The 20,343-nt window shown below is 39.2% G+C and overlaps 1 protein-coding gene across 1 annotated transcript; it reads right to left on the bottom strand.

Moving 5' to 3' along the window:
- Positions 1-2,204: 2,204 nt before the first annotated feature.
- LOC143863287 (U-box domain-containing protein 35-like) lies at positions 2,205-20,139 on the bottom strand. The gene is made up of 9 exons (XM_077373973.1): positions 19,445-20,139; positions 17,760-17,881; positions 16,868-16,989; positions 16,589-16,770; positions 16,069-16,108; positions 7,242-7,641; positions 5,075-5,188; positions 4,130-4,402; positions 2,205-3,224 (listed from the first exon to the last, which is right to left on the bottom strand). Exons 1-9 carry the CDS (start codon positions 19,614-19,616, stop codon positions 2,505-2,507), a joined length of 2,145 nt encoding a protein of 714 aa, XP_077230088.1. The 5' UTR covers positions 19,617-20,139; the 3' UTR covers positions 2,205-2,504.
- Positions 20,140-20,343: the final 204 nt, after the last annotated feature.

Raw genomic sequence — 20,343 nt, 5'->3', positions numbered from 1 at the left:
CCGAAACCGAAATTTATAACCATGACTGGAAATCATGACGCAATATAATTTACCTATAAGACATGAGCCATTTGCATCAAATCCGTCTATCTTTTTTTTTGAAAAGTGACAATTTCATTGATAATTAGGGACAAGCAGTCCCAACTGGCATTACATGATATCAAATAAAAGTTGGCAAGGCGTACCCTGGGACAAGCTGAACGGACAAAAGAAATTCTGGATCCCCTTTATGTGCCTACAATCAATCAAAGGGAGTCTTTTTCACCGATTATGCCCAACCAACTGCCCTTCACTACGATCCATCTAACCATTCTTCGTCTTCGTCTAAACAACATCATTAGCACCCACTCTACCACAGTCTTTTAGTAATAGTATAAAAAGAGTTCCAGACAAGATAACCAAAACTAAGCGAAAGATCCAGATCTCTGAAGCTTTATTTTGGTGAAAACCATACAAAGCGAAACTGGATGTTCTCGATTCATGGGACAAATACCACTTCTATTGTCTCAATCTTTCAACATCAATTCTTGGTTTTGGATTTTCACTTTCCCTCTAATCTAATCGAATCTAATCTAACTACTATATATATATATATATATATATATATATATATATATATATATATATATATATATATATATATAAAGGCAAAATGATGGGTTAATGTGTTCCACCTTTTGCCGTTATTTCCGCTTGTGTCTCACTGCCATAATTCCAATTGTATCCCACATGTAAGGGCATTTGTGTCATTTGCCGTTATTTCCGCCTGTGTCCCACCTTTTGATACACACGTCAGCATTACTCTTTTATCATTAAGCCCTTTGCTGATATCTATTGATACACACGTCAGCATTACTCTTTTATCATTAAGCCCTTTGCTGATATCTAACATCTGCCTCTATGAGAAATTATTTGAGCGGAAAATCGTAATCTACAAACGAAAAGTACCGACACGGATACCTGTCTATGACAATTACGGCAAAAAACTACCAAAAAGAGACAGACATATGGCAATGACGAAAGAACTAATTTATATTACTCATGCATGACACTTGCAAAATATTGATAGATTTCAGGCACCTGAAGAGGAACAACAATTATGGAAACCCCTATCGATTGGAGGGCTACAATCAGCCTATATCGATTGGAGGGCTAGGATCAACCTATGAAAATGGGTTTACGGGCACAACCGATTGCTGTTGTGTTCCATCACATGGACGGTTTAGATCAACTTGTAACCCTCTATAGATCGGAGGGTTCGGATCAACCTATGAAAATTATTTTTGGGGCACAACCTATGTAGGAAGTGGCCCATCCAAAAGAAATTTCTTTTCTTTTTATCTGAGATTTACACGTCAGCATTACTCTTTTACCATTAACCCCTTTGCTGATATCTAACATCTATCTCTATGAGAAATTATTTCAGGGTAAAATCGTAATCTACATACGAAAAGTACTGACACGGGTACAGGCCATACCGTACATTTTAATAGGTCGGGTTCAACCAGAATTTGGGTTGTGTCGGGTTAAGCTATTTCGCAAATCGGGTTGGGTTGGGTTGCGAAAAATCAACCCCAATTGGAAATCGGGTTGGGTCTGGTTGGGCTGTCGGGCAACCCGACCCGACCCGAAATCTGAATTTGGGTTCTATCTGAAGAAGTTCTGTATATTTGTGTTTTTCTTTTTCAACATTGAAATAGTCTCCACAGTCCACAATGGACGGTTTGGATAATCCCATGGTGCGGGCCATACCGTACTTGAATAAAGTGAGGAGTGTGATCATCAAAATATAGTAGTGAGGATAATAATTCCCTTTGTTAATTATTAGTCCCTGTTTGGTTTGGATTTTGAGAACCGATTGTGAGTTAAAAACTGATTAATGGTGACTCACTATTGGTTCTCAAAATCCAAAACAACCCGGCTTGAGTTGAGGTGGTCAACAATTGGTACCATATCAAATTGGGTCAGCCCGACCCAACCCAACCCGAATAGGGTCGGGTTGACACCCAAGTTGCACCCCTAACGATGACGAAAAAACTACTTTTTCTTATTCACTATGTGCGGGTCAAATTACAGAAATGTTGGAACAACAATCATGAAACCCTCTATAGATTGGAGGGCTAGGATCAGCCTATGGAAATGATTTACGGCACAACCTATTGATGTTGTGTTCCATCACATGAACGGTTTAGATCAACCTATGATGTGGTCTGTACAATTTTAAATGGATAGCACGTGCATCACACTTGCATTTTTACTAGTTATTTATAATGTAAAAATGCAAAAAGAAGCGGGTAAGTAATGCGGGCTGGGTTTTTTCTCTTTAAACCCGGCCCTACCTGAGAACCACCCGGGTTTTAATAACTTAAACCCGACCCAACCATAAACTGCCCATTGTGAACCCGACCCATGCTTTTTTTGGGCCAGGTAAAACCCGACCCAAGTTGCAACCCTAGTAATAATAAATATGTTGGCTAACTGTGACCTGGTGTCTCCATGTGTGTTCATGCTGGAAAGAAGTTGGAACTGGGCGGATTATTTTCAGCAAGCTCCCTCAGGCGGTTCAGCTCTGGCAGCACCACAGTCCCCAAATCAGGACGGTCCTTCCTTCGAAGCTCGGCACACTTCAATGATAGCTTTGCAAAGCTCAGAGTCTCCTCCATTGGCCAGTCTCGGACCGTAGGATCCAGCATCTCTTCAATCTGACCCATCTCCATCACGTTCTCAATATTATGGGCAAGCCCCATTGGTGGCCGGGCCGTGATCAGTTGCAGAAGGATAATTCCAAGTGCATAGATATCAGACTTTATACCCAACATACCAGTCTTTTGGTACTCAGGGTCGATGTAGCAGAAAGTCCCGGCTGCGGCAGTCATGTGATACTGGGTGACAGCATCAGCCACGGAGGCGGGGATGAGGCGGGCAAGGCCAACATCGGCAATCTTGCTAACAAAGTTGTGGTCGAGGAGGATGTTGCCGGGTTTGAGGTCACGGTGGACAAGGGGTTCGGGCTTCATCTCATGGAGGAAGAGAAGGCCGGTGGCAATCTCAGCAGCAATTTTGAAACGGAGCTGCCAGGGGAGTGGAGAGCTGTTGGTTTGGCGTAATATGCAGTCCTCAAGGCTGCCATTGGCCATGTACTCGTATATGAGGCATCCATTATCAGGACAGGCACCCATAAGCTGGACCATGTTTGGGTGGCGAATGCGGCTCAATACTTCTACCTGAGAGCATTTAAACAATGGTGACGCTTCAGTCATTGTAATTGAAAAGGGAATATGCTCATTAAAAAGTGTTGGCCTATATGCTCAGGTATGGCAACCAGAGGGGGGGGGGTGTTCAAATTGGGTTTTAGAAAATTTCTGTTCTTTTAAAAAGAATAACTAAAAAATTAAACTCAAGAAAACTTTTAATTTCATGAGATGAGTTAAGTTTTTGTTTTTCATCTTCTTATTCATTTTGAATCAAATCCATGTTTTCCTTTTTCAACATCTCATTTATTATTTGAATCAAATTTTCATTTTTGGATGAGATTAAATCAAATTCATTTTTTAAATTCTCAACCTCTTCTGTCAAAATGGAAGTACACTTTTTGAGATTTTTGTTTTTCATCAAAATCTACAAAAAGTTCATGAGAAGTGACCTTTGTCGTAGAAAAACTCCACAATTGGCAAATGGAAATTGTAGTAAAGCAGGAAACACTTATCCCGCATAATAAAACCATCGTACAAATTAACAGGCATAGGAATGATGATATAAAGAACTCCATGATTGACAGATGGAAATTGTAGTTATCCCACATGATTAAATAACCAACATACAAATAACAGCGATGGCTATCATTTTCATCCCACCCTTGTTCAGCACCATGTGTTTCAATTTTCAAATAAACAGTCCTCATGGTATTATTGAAAGGATTTCCGCAACTCGTGAATTTGAAATTCGTTTTAGTCCTTTTCAACTCGTGCGACAGGCATCTTTTTAAATGATGAAAATACCATTGGAAGATTTCAAATCACATACCAAGTGGAATGTAAGGATCTTTTTGAAAATGAAAGATAAACTAGAAAGGGTAAAGAGCGACCACAAATGGAAGAAAGAAACACACAAGCGAGAAACTTGAACACACCTCCTGCTGAAATTGTTTCATTCCTTGAGTAGCGTCAGATCGGAGAATCTTGATCGCAACAAGAGAATGATCCAGGTTAGATTTATAAACAGGCCCATACCCCCCTTCACCGATCTTGAGTGACTCTGAAAAGTAATCAGTAGCCTTCTCAATCTCTTGAAGGGTATATCTCCTATATTGGACATCTGTAGTTCCAAGTGATGCCTCTTCGGAAAATCCTGCTCCTCCATTTCTCTGCTCCTCATTGACCTTCCATGAATGAAGATCTCTGGGCTGTGGCATAAAAAGAATATTTGCATCAGCACCTAAACCAAATCAGAAAATTGGTCAATGCATTTATCTTTGAAATCAGCGCATTCATCTTTAAAATCAGCATATATCCCGGAGTGATAAAAAATAAAGTGATGTCTGAAACCAAAGGAATACTTCTCTGAATCTCTTATTTTGAGATGCAAGTAATGGTCCCTGCAAAAATTCAAGGTAGATCGTTGATTTCATAAAATTTTGGATATTTTGCTTAGCCAACATTAGCTTGGCGGGCAGAATTCATGGAATATCTCTTTGTCCCAAATTGAATCAGCTAACAATTAAAAAAAGTATATTTTCAACAGAAAATAGCATCAAATGGAAACTAACAGGTTAGGAAATCAGGAGAGTCAAATTTGAACAACTAGAACAGGGTTTGTTTATCGTTTCCCCGGGACCCAATTGTACCTTCACAAATTTCAGTATCCATTAACAATTGGGTCCCGAGGGAAATTTTGACCCAATTTCCCCCAAGACCCAATTGTACCTTTACAATTTTCAGCATCAATTAACAAAACGGTTAGGCCCTGTTCGTTTGGGATTGTGGCAGAAGATTGTGGTTATTGGACTCAAAATGTCAAGTCCAATAACCACAATCTTCTGCCACAATCCCAAACGAACAGGGCCTTAGTGAGATACCTTTTGATTATTGCTTAATGCTTCTCTGGAAACACTATTTTCTCTGGAGGTGTAAAATTCCCTCGTCTGCTTCAGTTCAAGCTTCAGCCTTCTCATCTCAGCCGCCATGTCTTCCTGCAATAGATTATTCTTTCAGCATAATGAACCGAGGAAACATAACACCCTTTTATCTAATGGCAACGACGGAACCTAAGAAGCATGGCTAATCTAGTGTAATTACAAGCAAACAGAACTCAATAATTTTCACCAAATTAGCTCCTAAACAAAAAAGAACTGCACGTAGATTATGAGCTTTATTTAGCAGAACAGCAGTTGCCCCTGAATCCTTTATATGTTGAATTAATTGACCATGCAGTAATCATTCGACAAATCCCATCGCAGTTGCCACTTGCCACAGACAACTAGTAAACGACAAAAGAAGAATTTTCATAAATACTTTTACGGTTTGTTTAAGAACTATTCTCATAGTTTTCAGGTTTCTTTCAATATACACCTCAATCCATTGGTGGCCAGTCATGAAATACACAGTCACGTTGGTTTTCCAGAAAAAAAATTAAAAAACAAAAAACATTGAATTGGTGAATTGGTGAATTTTCTAAATTTCATTAACCGAACTGGCCTCAGGACAACAACATTTTCGGAGACAAACTAACAATTCCTGAGAACCACCAAACAGTCTTAAGGTGAGGAACTCAGGCCAATACCAAATACCAAAGACAAATAAGCTCTCTACAAATATGCTGAATCCTGGTAGTCGTAGATGTTTCCAAGAATCATACGAAGGATCTGACCTCCAACAAAAGTAGGAGCTTGACTGAGTCAACCGAGCATTCAACGTACAGAGCTCTGGACATAAATTTGAAATTTTTTTCAAGTTGGCAAAAAGGTCTCATTTTCAGCTTCCTTTTGCTTCTTGATTTGAGTTGTCAACATGACTTGGCTTCTTCTTTTTCTTTGAATTTTTTTTATCCTTTTAAACAACCATAAACCTTTTCTCTAAGGGTTATGACTTATGAGAATACTACTATACGGTAGAGAGGATGACATGACTTAGTACTAAAAATATAAGAAATGAATACGACAGAGTTGAAACCAAAAGATAAATAAAAAAAGTACCAAACTAAGCACCCAATCATAGGACACACACAGCATGTTGCGTTATGTGTAGCATGGCTGGGTTACAACTCAGGGTGTACTGAAACCAAGTGGTTTCAGCCAAAAGAAACTGAAACATTGAGTTTGTCGTACCAGGTTGGTCATAAGTTTTGAGGCAAGTTGTTTCAAGAAAAATAAATTGGTTTTGGCCAAGATTGTTATGTTTAGGTGGGACCCATTAATGAATGGGCCCCACTCAGATGGTAGGCTGTCTAAAATTTTCAGTTATCTGATAACCGCAGTTTCCCAATCAATGGCCTACAAGGATGAAATGGAAAAACACAAAGGGTAACATTCAGCCTTCATGGTCTACAATTTGTTGGCTATGCTCCCATCAGTGAGATTTTTGGAACATGAACAATTCACAGTGGAGCCCGTCTACTGCCAAGGGTGACCTAACTCGGCATGTGTAATTTGGTCATGCACTTAAGCCGATTTTTCCTATTACTAACAGTAAACTCAGTAAAATACATGGTTTATTTCCCATGTTTGTAATCGTTTGTCACTTTTTCCGATTTTTCCAGTGTTGCTTTCTGTTTTACCACTGACTGACCCAATGGGATGGGTCAATCATTGACTCAGTTGAGTCAAGGATGGGTTCAATCATTATATGCAGTCGGGTCATTCATTGACTAGCCAAATCAACTTATAGGCATCACTCCCTCCTCTCAATTGATTTATCCATTTAAATTGATGAAGGGGCAGGGCGGTTTGTAGAGCGAATCGAAGTTTTCATTGCCGGGCCATTATAGCAGTTCAACGGTTTGGGAGGCGGGATTTGTGCCCACTTCTCCACGGCTCGGACCCATCTAAACCTTACTCGATAGTGGAGGCGACTAACAAGTGGCCAAAGTCTCTAATTTTTTTCCCTGACTAAAAGTTTCTAAAATATCAGTTTCAATTTCAAGACACGGCATGTTAATCACAAGGATACCATTAGTGGACATATATTTAGGTTACAATCAGAAATTACTAAACTTTAAAACAAAAAGGGAAATGTCGTAAAGCATACCATTGAGTTTGAGGGCCAGGGCACCCCACTAGCATGCTGGACTTGCGGTGAATTCCCATAACCACTGGATCCAGACCCATTAGACCAGTACTGCCCACCAGATCTAGCCGACTCAAAACTTCTCATTTGCTCATCGTTGTAAGAATACTCATCACGCATGCTCGGTAACCTCGATTGTCGGCCCCCACCATCAAGATGATCACCCATAAAATAATTATCAGGCCTATCGAGGCTGGTCCTGCTGGGGCTTGGACATGAACCCACACTCTGAAATGAAAAATCAAGATGCCCTCCACTTTGGTTGATACTATTGAACTTTTCATTTATCATATTATCATAGCTCCTATGACCAGTGCCTCCTGGACTTTGTCCAATTCTCGACCTTCTAACCAATGGAGACCTAATTACAGAATTCATACCCTTTCCATCAGCTAAGAGAAACAAGTATAATGAAGTCCAATGTAACAACATCTCTGATATTTCAAAATCTCTAAAAAATACAAAAATTTTGCAAAAATTGTAAAATAAATAAAGAAAATTGCAATATCTGTTACTATTACTTTAAAATGAAAACACACACACACACACACACACACACACACACTTTTTTCACTTTCTACGAAAAGCACAATATTTCTCTAAGAAAACCTGAAAAGCACACCCTTTTCCCCATTTTTTCCACTTTCTTATACAAGCACTTATTTTATATTATTAGAACTTTTGTTTTTCCAAATACTATCTCAAGAAAATCGAGACGAAGCTAAAATAGCTTGAGAAGCTAAAACATACGGTCAGTTCATGATTTAAAAAATGAAAAGTTACAATAATTTTGTTACTATTTCTTCACAAATGTCATTAAAAAACTACTACTTCACAAATTGCTTTGAAAATGATAACATACATATAAACATATACATAGACATATATACATATATGAATACGCACACACGCACACATGGGTGCACACACACGAACACACACACACACACATACATATACATATAAATATATATAATAATAATAATAATAATAAATACTCAACTCAACTCAACTAATAATATATATATATATATATATATATAATATAAGTGTTTTTCTCATATAATAATACACATACATATATAATATATTTTTTTAGAAAAATATAAACATAGGTACAAATTTAGGTAACATTCAAGAAAAAAAGAGGTACAAATTTAGGAAAGTAGGAAAAGAAACTATTAATTATAACTATGTTTCTTCTAAAAAAAAATATTTTAGTTCCTTTTCCTATCTTCCTAAATTTGTACCTAACTACCTATATTTATATTTTTCTCAGGGAATGGAAGGATAAATTCTCAGGGACTTTCACTTCTTCGTGGTAGTCGATTGAAGGTCTTCCTCTCCATGCATGGATAGTTGAAAATTTCAGAAAAATAGGATGTCGAATTGGAAGAGTCTTAGCAACAAACAGAATTTAGGAAAGTAGGAAAAGAAACTATTAATTATAACTATGTTTCTTCTAAAAAAAATTATTTTAGTTCCTTTTCCTATCTAAATTTGTACCTATATTTATATTTTTCTCAGGGAATGGAAGGATAAATTCTCAGGGACTTTCACTTCTTCGTGGTGGTCGATTGAAGGTCTTCCTCTCCATGCATGGATAGTTGAAAATTTCAGAAAAATAGGATGTCGAATTGGAAGAGTCTTAGCAACAGACGGTTCCTGTGATGAAGGTGGTGGCTACGAGAAAGCGCTGATCCTGCTTATGACCTCATTATTTGCACCAGCTTATATTAAGCTCCCAGTATGCATTGATGAAACAGTATATTGGGTGATAGCGGCAAGAAATGTCACTCGCCCTTCTGTATACAACATTCGACAATCGGAGGAAACATCAGCTTTATTTCAGCAAACATGGTCGGGTTCTCTCTGTAACTATGGAAAGGGCCCGTCGGAGAAGATGATGGCGTTCGATAGCAAACAAGGTGTAGTGGGACTAACAAGCGCCTCTTCCTCTTTTCACCAACCCGGCTACGTGTATCCTTCAGACAGGGATAGCGTGAGACAATTGAAAGATGGGACAAGAGACATGCACATAGCTTCTGGGCTACAGTGGATGGGTGACGTGCCGCGCGGTGAATGCTCTCCCATTCGGCGGAAATCAGCTTTTAAAATTTCAATTCCCTATGATGTTGCATCTCCGTTGATTCGACTGGAGAGTCCCCCTCCGTCTGATTCATGTATTCTTGAATCGTGGGTCCCACGAAGCCCGCAAAATGTAATGGGCCTTCCTGAAAATGTTATTAATGGGCTTTCGCCTTTTCAGATGACTTGGTCATCGAAAAGGGGTGAAGTCCATCATGGGTTTTTAAAAGTTGGTGAGAGTAGTCAATCTTCACCGTTGATACGGTTGTCGGTATCTGTCGAGCATCTTCTCAAGCTTCCCAAATCGAGTATTGTTTTGCTCGGAGATAAGGCCTCTTTTGGAAACCCTAGTCTATCTGTCAACCTTCTCGACGATTTTACTGATGTGTCCCAAGATGGGCCAAGTTTAGGAGATGATCAAGAGGGTTCTGTTCCGTTACAGGAGGGGTACCAGGGTCAATATTATTTGGAATCTACAGTTCAGGGCAATTTTTCTCTTGTTCCAAGTGAATCGATTCAAAACTTCGGGGAGGCCAGCAGGGGGTTTGACTCAGTAAAGGGAGTATGTCATGGTCAATTATGGGTGAACTCAGCAGAGAAAGGTTTAAACTCTCTATGTTCCAGCCATCCGATGGTTAGTATTACTCAGATCGAAAGTTGGGAGAATATGGATGAGGAAGAATATACTGGTGGTGAGTCTCCCTCTCGAGATGCTTCAGAGAGGGATAGCCTAGCTCTAGTTATAGGAGTGGAGGAAAATCTTAGACCCATTTCTTGGGTTGACCCTAAATCTGAAATCTTAGAGATCTTCGTGAACCATATCATTTCCACTAGCAGAGTTTTAGGTTTGTCATACTCAGGTCCAGAAGATCAACTAAGGTCTATGTTCAGAGTTGCGGAGGTAAGAGAAATGGATCAACGGTTTTTGTCTGACCCTTCAAGTGTTGAAGGCGTCAGGAAGTTGTTACGGGAGTTAGCAAAACTAAAATCAGATGTGAATTATGGAGACTTTGCCGCCAAAAAGCAGGATGTTCCTAATACGAGGGGTCATAGAAGAAATTGCCCTAGGGGAAGTGCACCGCGGTTGTCTGGTTTATCATGAAGATAATATCATGGAATGTAAACGGTTTGGGGTCTTTAGGAAAAAAGGCTCAGGTTAAAGAAATAGTAAAAATTAATAAGCCGGTCTTAGTTTGTATCCAAGAAACAAAGATGGGGGCGGTTAACAGAGCTATAGTCAAGAGTTTAGGCGGAAACGCGAATTGGGATTGCTTATCGTTGCAAGCAGCTGGAGCTGCAGGAGGCATATTAGTTATGTGGGATCAATCAAAATAGGAGATCCAAGATTCTTGGTTAGGCAAGTTTTCCGTTTCAATAGTTCTCAAAAAGGTGGGAGAAGCGGTTGTGGTTACTTTCTCTGGTATTTATGGTCCTACAGATAGGGTGGAGAAGCGTAAGCTGTGGGAGGAACTTATTATGATTAGAAGTAAATGGGTTAATCCTTGGTGTTTAGGGGGAGATTTTAATGAAATCAGAAGTGTCGAAGAAAGGTTGGGGTGTAGAAGAACTACTCAGAATATGATTGATTTCTCAGATTTCATTGCTGAGAATGAATTGATTGATATTCCGATGAAAGGGGCTAAATACTCTTGGTCCAGAAATTCCAGTAAAAGTCGATTAGATCGTTTTTTGTTCTGCCCTGGCTGGATTTCCCTTTTCCCGGAAGTTTGTCAGAAGGCGCTCGTTCATTCAGTCTCTAATCATTGCCCGCTTTTGTTGGATCCAAGATTGGATTCGTGGGGGCCCTCTCCATTCAGATTCGATTTAGCGTGGTTAGAAATTCTGACAGTGGGCGAGATGATGGGGGGATGGTGGGCATCATACAGGGTTGAAGGGGCGGCAGATTTCATTATAGGGGAGAAACTCATATTTGTAAAAAAGAGGCTCAAAGAGTGGAATTCCCACAGGTTAGGGGCAATCTCTGAGAAAAAATTATGGTTACAAAATCGAATTAGGGACATTTCTTTGGCTGACGAGGAAAGGTTAGCTTCAGAGGACGATTTGAATGATCTGGGAAAAGTCAAGGAGGAACACAAAGTTCTTCTACTACAGGAAGAAATATCTTGGAGGCAGAAGTCTAGAGTAAATTGGTTAAAAGAAGGTGATAAAAACACTGCTTACTTTCATAGCATGGCAAGTGCTAGGAGGCGAAACAATAGAATCGAGGCATTGGAGGTGAAGGGATCTCTATCTTTTAGTAAAGATGTGATTACCAAGGAAATTGTGGACTATTACAGATTGTTATATTCTTCGGAAGATCTAGTCAGGCCTAGGCTAGATGAGGTGGTTTTTAAATCTCTTGATGAGAATTATAATTCGGTGTTGGAAAGGCCTTTTTCGGAGGAGGAGGTGGAGAGAGGGGTATTTTCGATGAAACGTGACAAAGCTCCGGGGCAGGATGGTTTCTGCCTCGCTTTCTTCCAGGTTTGTTGGAAGAGTGTGAAGGGAGATATACTGTCATTTTTTCGAGAATTTTATGATGGCATGGAGTTGGACAGAGGAACTGGCACCACTTTTATTGCTCTTGTGCCAAAATTAAAAGGTGCGGTGAAAGTTTGTGACTTCAGGCCTATTAGTCTTGTGGGTTGTCTTTATAAGGTTTTGTCAAAAGTATCGGCGGATCGAATAAAGGTGGTCCTTCCCCTTATTATCTCCGAGAATCAGTGTGCTTTTGTTAGTCAGAGACAAATTTTGGACTACTCGTTGGTGGCAAATGAAATGGTGGATTGGATGGCAAAATCAGGTGAGGAAGGCGTTATTTGTAAGCTGGACATGGAAAAAGCTTATGACAAAGTGGATTGGCACTGTTTAGATTATTTTCTTGAAAGGATGGGCTTCGGTGTTAAGTGGCGGGGTTGGATTAGAAGTTGTTTATCTTCGGCCTGGTTCTCAATTCTTATTAATGGCTCTCCAAAAGGTTTTTTCAAATCTTCGCGAGGCTTACGCCAAGGGGATCCTTTATCTCCCTTTCTATTTGTGATTGTAGCTGAAACTTTGAGTTTGTTGATGTCAAAAGGAAGATCGGAGGGTCTGGTCTCGGGGTTAAATGCAGCCAGAATGGGATCAAGGTGTCGCATTTACAATTTGCGGACGATACTTTACTTTTTAGCTCCCCCCAGGCCTCGAAGATTCTCAACCTCAAGGCGATTCTCCGATGTTATGAAATAGTAACAGGTCTAAGATCAAACTTCTCAAAATCAAGGTTGTATGCTGTGAATATCGAAGAGGCAGAAGCCTCTAGACTAGCCAATCTCATGGGTTGTCCACTGGAAAGGCTGCCTTCGTCTTATTTGGGACTGCCTTTGGGGATGGGTCGACCTCTCAAATGTGCATGGGATCCCATTGTGGAAAGAATCGAAAGAAGACTTGATACTTGGAAAAGGAATTTGGTCTCTAAAGGAGGAAGATTAACCTTGATTAAGGCAGTTTTGTCTAATATTCTCATTTATCAGTTATCTTTATTTAAATGTCCTGTGAGTGTTGTTAAGCGTATTGAACAGATTCAGAGAAGATTTTTGTGGGGGGGATCGGAGACGAAGAGGTCTATGGCTTTAGTCAGTTGGGAAAATATTTGCCAGCCAGTCCAAGGAGGATGCCTCGGTATTAGAAGTAGGGGTGGACATGGTTCGGTTCGGTTCGGTTTTGGGCTAAACCCAGAACCGAACCATATATGTATGGAACCGAACCGAACCAGAACCATATATAATCGGTTCGGTTCGGTTCTGGGTTTACCCAACCTTCACCAATGGCCCTGTAACCCCTGTTTAGTGTTTATATATGAATAATGAATTACACTTGGTTATTCTGTTCAACATGGGACCGAACCCAACACTTGGTTATTCTGTTTAACATGAATTACACTCGGTTCGGTTCCAATTACACTTGGTAATTGGAAGATCCTAACTGTCAATCAATGGAATCTCACTTGAAGATGATTTCCGGGGCACAACCAATTTATGTTGTGTCCCAACAAATGAACAGTTTGGATATTCCTATGAAGTGGGCCGTACATTACTTTTTTGAAAATAATAGATTTTAGGGCCACACCCCATACCCTATAAAATCTCGTGGAAATGATATTTCCATCCCCTGCATGAATTAAAACTTATAAGGGGGTGAATTAAAATGGGCGTGGGGTGATTTTATCAAATGAGGAGGTATGGAACTTAAGGACTTAAGGTGAGGGTCGGTTCTCGGTTCGGTTTTCGGTTCCGGAATCCCAAACCCAGAACCGAACCGAATTTGCACCGGTTCCCGGATTTCGGAACCAGAACCAAACCATATAGAAATGGAACCGAACCGAACCGAACCATATGTGCCGGTTCGGTTCGGTTCCTCGGTTCGAACCGGAACCATGTCCACCCCTAATTAGAAGGATTAGGCAGGTTAATCAAGCATTAATGGGAAAATGGCTGTGGAGGTTCGGGGAAGAGAAAGCGAGACTCTGGGCTAAAGTGATATCAGGAAAATATGGTGGTGTTGCACCAGGTAACTGGGTTTCTTTAAACTGCTTTTGCAAACCTGGTGTGACAATTTGGAGGGATATTCTCTGCCTAAATTCTGTTTTTGATCGAGGTGTTAGATATAGAGTGTATTCTGGCGACAGGATTTCCTTTTGGTCCATGCGCTGGTGCTCTAGTTCCCCCTTGAAAGAGTTATTCCCTGACCTCTTCTTAGTAGCTGATGATAAGTCAGCGTTAGTGAAAGATTGTTATGAGAGAATAGCTGGTAAAGTTATATGGAAACCTCTTTTTAGGAGGAATTTCTTTGATAGAGAAATGCCTTCTGGGCTCAATTTCTTCCAGGTCCTTGAACAGAATTACATCAGTTTATCAGGGGTGGATAAAAGGCTCTGGGTTTTAGATTCTTCCGGTTTCTTTTCAGTTAAGTCTTTTTATAAGAGCCTGATTCCTTACCAGGAAAATCTATTGGCAGCAAGGGTGTGGAAAATCAAGGCTCCTCCAAGAGTTTGTTTCTTTGGCTGGTCAGCGATAGGCAATAGGATCCAAATGGTAGACTTTCTGAGAAAGAGGAATATGCTAATTATTGATCATTGTGCTTTGTGTATCGAATCAGGAGAGTCGGTAGATCACATATTCATCCATTGCAAAGTTGCTCGAGAGGTATGGGGAAGGATTCTAGCAAGGTTTGGAATGAATTGGGTTTTTCCCTCATCTCTTAAAGAATTATTTGAAGGCTAGCCATGTAATCCATGGAGGAAAAAAGGAAAGGTTTTATAGTGGCTTTCATTGATGGCCACATTGTGGATTCTGTGGATCGAAAGGAATAATAGAGTATTTGAAGGTAAAGCTAAATCTTATTATTTTTTATTTATCAAGGCCATTGCGTTAACTATCTCTTGGGCTCGGGCTCTTCCGCTTTTCCAATTTGTTTCGGCTTTCGATCTGTGGGAGGGATGGAGAGTAATATGCAATAGTAAGGAAAATATTATTGTTACTACTCAGGTCTGGCGTCCTCCCCCTGAGGGGCTAATAAAGTTAAATTTCGATGGCTCTAGTTTGGATAATCTTGGCCCTGCTGGGATCGGTGGTGTCCTGAGAGACAGCGCCGGAGAGGTCGTTCAGGCTTTTTCTGGTCCAATCGGAACAACAGATTCGAGTGAAGCAGAGGTAAGAGCAGTTCACCAAGGCGTTCTGAGTTTGGAAAGGAATAGGTTAGGCAGTTGTATTGTAGAGGGTAATTCGCTTAACGTTATAAGATGGCTCAGGGGCTCTTTGATTCCTCCGTGGAGATTTCTTCATTTCTTTGATGAGATAAAAGACCTATCGGAAGGGCTTTCAGTTATATATCAGCATGTGAGAAGATCTGCTAACGCTATGGCAGATAAGTTAGCAAAAGATGGAGTTTCTACGCAGGTTTTAGAGCTTTTTGATTTTTTACCGCCCTAATATATTATGGGGTTGTATCTGTCTTTCTTGGCTTGTATGTGCGTCTTTGTACTTGAAGGGGGACCTTCTCAGTCTTCTTTTAATGAATTCTGTTACCATTCAAAAAAAAAAAAAAAATTCTAAACAATTTATTTTTCCAGTTGCTTCCCCTAAAAGAATTAGAATCTATTCAGAAGTACCTTGACAAGGAATATCATAGACATATATGTAAACAATGATCAGTTGTAACAAAAACAAAGGACCCTTCATAAATCGATGTATGTATTATAGACATAGGATGTTTCATTCAAAAGAATAATCAAGCAGGCATTGGTGTATTTTCATTCAATAATGGCACACACATGGAAATGCACAATGTTTATCTTGTTTCAGTTATTTCTGAAAAAGGAAAAATCAATATCAGGCGATAATTTTGAAATGTATTAGCCCTTAAACCTAAGAATATAAGAAATGAGATTTATGTTATCAAATAAGAAAAAAAGAAAAACAAATGCAAACTATTTGTGTAGCATATTGAAATAACGAGAACAGATCTGAGAAATTACCCCCTTAGACATATAAACAATGAATAAAACGTGTGGTTCTAAGTACAGTTTATTGTAACTATTTAAGAGATCGAGTGAAAATGTTGTTAGATAGACCATTTTCTTGGCTATTTTTGAACTTCACAAATAAAATAACTCCATGTTCTTCCGAGAAATATTTATTGACAAGAAGCTCTGGCAGCTTACTTGATTAATTCATCCACATCCTCCCGACTAGCTGGTTCACCTACAAATTACAAAAATAGATTTGTCAAGGGAACCTCTAAATTAATAAATAATTTGAAGGAAATGATGTGTCCACCTCCTTTTCTAGGCATTCAACCCACTTTTGTTTGTCTGTTTCACCCTTGAGATTTTTTTTTCAAAAAGAAATACTGAAAATGCCTATCCACTTCTACCTCTCTCTAGTCTCCCATCACTCAACTCTTCCCTAAGTTCTCACACAAGGGCTTTTGACCAAGGGGAGTGACAATGTGAGAGCAGCTAACTGAATCATGGGATTTCACAACCCATTCCCTGCCATCGCAACACATGGCGTCAATGCTTAAGGGATCTTTTATGCATTTAGGAAAAAAAAGCCCCTCAGTGAGCAACAAACAAACGAAAGAGTGGGGCAGCTAGAAAACGGGGTTGGAAATATCTCCCAAGTGAGCAATAATCTAAATATATGATTAAAAATGGTCAAACAGTTAACCAAGTGACGAACTTTTAGTGGATTGGAATGAATGTCCAACATCATCATTCTGCGTAAACTGTCTTCTAACAAGGCTCTTATTAGGACGAGCAGCAGGTCGAAGCGATAATATCTTCCCCTTCGATACAACATAGACAGAGCAGAATTCTGGTGCAAGCTTTGAAACGGACGTAGGAACGTCTGTCCAAAAAGTTCTGCAAATCAGAACAAAAAATAAGACTTCAAAAAACATAAGAAAAACGAGAGTGATGGAGCAATAGATAGATTAAAGTGGGCAAAAATAAGCATTACCTAGTAAATGCATTTCTTGATGATGCACCAAGAACTAGCTTATCAACAGATTGCTTCTCAGCATAATTAACTATGGCCTTTGATACATCCGATTCTTCCAAAATGACCTCCTTGCATTGTAACTGAATTTACAGCCACAAAATAGACATGAGACTTGTGACAAAGTAACACTAAAATTTCACCAAGAGCATTAATTCTATTAGTCACCATTTTTTTCAAATACAATGATGTCAATATTTATTCAAAAATGAGTAAATATCATGGGTGGAATGTAAATAGATTCATGAAAGAGTATAATTTTGATAAATTAAGAAATATAACACCCAAATTGGCTAGGTATTTACCTCAATAACTGATGCTAAAAGTACAAGAAAAACTATCATCATATGAGGAAATGCAGAACCAGAAAAGACGATTATAGGCACATTGGACTGAATTGGAGTCAAAATATCTTATGCCTCTACTTCAAAAAAGGACTGAAGTCAGCAGCATTAGAAAAGCCTGGAAAAGCTTTAGTCATGTAAAAAGCTGAAAAAAAAGGGGACAAGCCACAGAGCAAAAACTACAATGCATCATATAGTAGAGACTTCATTCACTTTTTCAGCAGTGAGGCTACATTAAAGAATGCCTAACTTCATGGTTGTGCCAGGGCTGCATGGAAACTTGGATCTCAGGGATGTCTTAGTTATATCAATGGCACAATTCTAAGCAAATAAAAGCAGTCAAATATAACTCCCATCTCTTTTCCATTCATGGGAACCTCTCTAAATTATCAAGAAACATTCCTTTTATCTGGCGAAAATAAAAAATCAAGTGGATTGAGGCGTTTCACACAGATCTCCCAAATATAAAAGCCAAGAATGCTTCAATGGAAACATGGTCAAAGATGTACCCCTCGTCTACTGCAGAAACATTGGAATGGAAGAAGCAGTTCTTTGGTCTGTAAATGAACCTGTTGAAGAAAAGCAGATGCGACTTCCTCATCCACTTCTTCAATAGGAATGAGCTTCCCAGCTGCATATCAAACGCAAAATATTGGAGCAATTTGACGTAATTAGAATTAGAACGTGTGCAGCTGGAACTTAGCTGCCAGATAAAGTGAAACAGAAACCCAAGAACAATCACTGGTAATCAACATTAATAGAGATTAATTTAACCAAATATGTAGAAAATTCATTTCAGTGGCCGCGACAAATCCAATATCATGTTTTGAGTGTAAATAATTCGGTCTGATCTACACATACAGAGCAATAAAAATAAAGAAAAAGAAAAATAAGACAAATAAAGCAAATGACCAACATCTATAGATCCCGCAGCCGCTAAGATAGGACAAAGAAACAAGGACTTTGATACCATGGCTGCCAGGTAGGTTCAGTGCCCTAAAGACCTAAATGCAAACCAGACAGCAAAATCGTCAATACAGAGTGGTCAATTTTAGCTTGTTTTAACACTTATAGTTTAGGACGCACATACAATAAAGAAGGGGAAATGAAGCACAACCATGTTTTAATTAATTGCACTAACCACTTGAATCAATAAGAAAACAAGTGCTAAGTTTCAGATCAATGAATAAACCGAAACGAAAGAAGAGATGTTTCTCGCTAGGCGCCTAAAGCGCACTATGCTGCATTTCAACAAATGAGAGTGTTTCGTGGAACCGGTGAACCATGCGAGCTGGTTAGACGTGTGGGACAGAGGGGTCGCGGTACCTGCTGGTACCAGCTATGCAGTGGAATGGAAGGAGTGTAGTTCTCAATCATTTCGTGGTACCGGGCGTGGCTGAACCATCTACGATGTGGGGGAAGCGAATGAGCAGGGAGGAACCTTAGATAAGAGAATATGCTCTTTTGTCGTTTTTTATTATTTAAAAAGTTGTCAAAGGTTATTATTGTTCCCAAAAAAGCTCTCACAAGCTAATTGAAAAAAGGAAAAAAAAACAAGCTGGGTTAGTGCAATTATTAAAACATGGTTGTGCTGATATCATTTCCCTAAAGAAAGATGAATTAAATTATTTTTAGCTTGTTTTAGCACAAATAGTTTCAGATGAGTATGTGATAAAGAAGATTAGTTATCTTTGAATCATTCATCCTGTGTTTTTTTTTTTTTTTTTGAGCATGTGAGTAAGACGCACATACAATAAAGAAGATGATTTTTTATTGACTGGTAATTAAGAAGATGAATTAAATTATCTTTTATGCTTTCAATGGGGAATATTAAGAGCTCAAAGTTCAAGTTTTACTCATTTTTTCTTGAAGCATGCAAACATGCATAAATTTACATAATGCACATAAAATCAAAATAGATAAATCCACAACATTAAAAAAAAAAAAAGGGTTTTGCCAACGAAGGACACTCGTTAAGGTCCATTGGAAATGAGATTTTCAAATCATTTTACACATATTTTCCTACTTCTACACATGTTCTGATATTTGTTCATCAAAACATGTGTAAAATGACATTTCCAATGCACTCGTTAGCAAAGCCCCTCCAAAAAAAAATTGTAACATTCAGACCTAGAAGACTAGAAGCCCCGAAATTGATAAAAAGAATAAGAAGTAAAATTGAAATTTGGATTACTTGGAGTGGGAATAGCGTTCATTCTGCGGACATGGAGAAGGACAAAGATCTGGGCTTTGTCGATGAGATGATCAGATGCCCATTTGAGCGCGTGTTGGCTGTTCTTATCAGCATCGATCGCAACCACCACCAGCCCATTTTCCTTATTATTATTCTGTCGCCCTGTCCACATTTTCCAAACCCTAATCCACCAATCCTTTCCCTAATCTTCACTCGGTGATTCTTTTTCGATGAATTACCCGAGAATCCGAATACGCTGCTACTCGAATCTAGGATCCTTTATCCGAATACGCTCTACTACTCGAACCTTGTGCTCGGATTCTGCACAAGGCTCGAGTTTTTCAAATCTGAAAGATCTGGCTTCTAGGGTTAGGATTTGTTTGGAGGAAGAGAAGAAGAGGGAAAATTAGGGTTATGGGAGGAGAAGCAGTTGGAAGTGCCATTTTTCAGAGGAGGGAGAATGGACGTTGGGTTCTGCTGAAATTAGGGCTTCTGTTTCGGTCTTCTTCCCACGTTTAGTGATCGGACTTTGAATTGACCAAAATCTCACCTCTCTTTAAAACCCAATCATTTCGCGGTCACTCTTTTTTCTAGGAGAAGAGTCATCTCATATCTGAATTTATCTTATTCCGTTAAATTTATACTCTTGTGAAAAACGAGAGAATGCAAAATTGCTAACGCCTACACAATTCTATGCATATGGTTATGGATTAATGGAGGGATGAGATATCCTCATAAATTGAACTAATATCAAACATTATGATGAGAAAAGTACGGGCTGATGTTCGGAGTAATTACAGATTGCGGGCAACTTTTAAAACAAGAACAAAAACTGGGCTAATCTTCAAAATCAGGTGGTCAAAAGACCTGATACCTTTCTAACATCGACAAAGTCCTCC

The sequence above is a fragment of the Tasmannia lanceolata genome, unplaced genomic scaffold (assembly GCF_043159265.1).
Source record: "Tasmannia lanceolata isolate RefF3 unplaced genomic scaffold, GAP_Taslan_0.1 ptg000044l, whole genome shotgun sequence".
In the NCBI taxonomy this organism is placed as follows: Eukaryota; Viridiplantae; Streptophyta; class Magnoliopsida; order Canellales; family Winteraceae; genus Tasmannia; species Tasmannia lanceolata.
The sequence above is the reverse complement of the archived record's forward strand: the minus strand, read 5'-3'. Positions and strand labels throughout refer to the sequence as shown.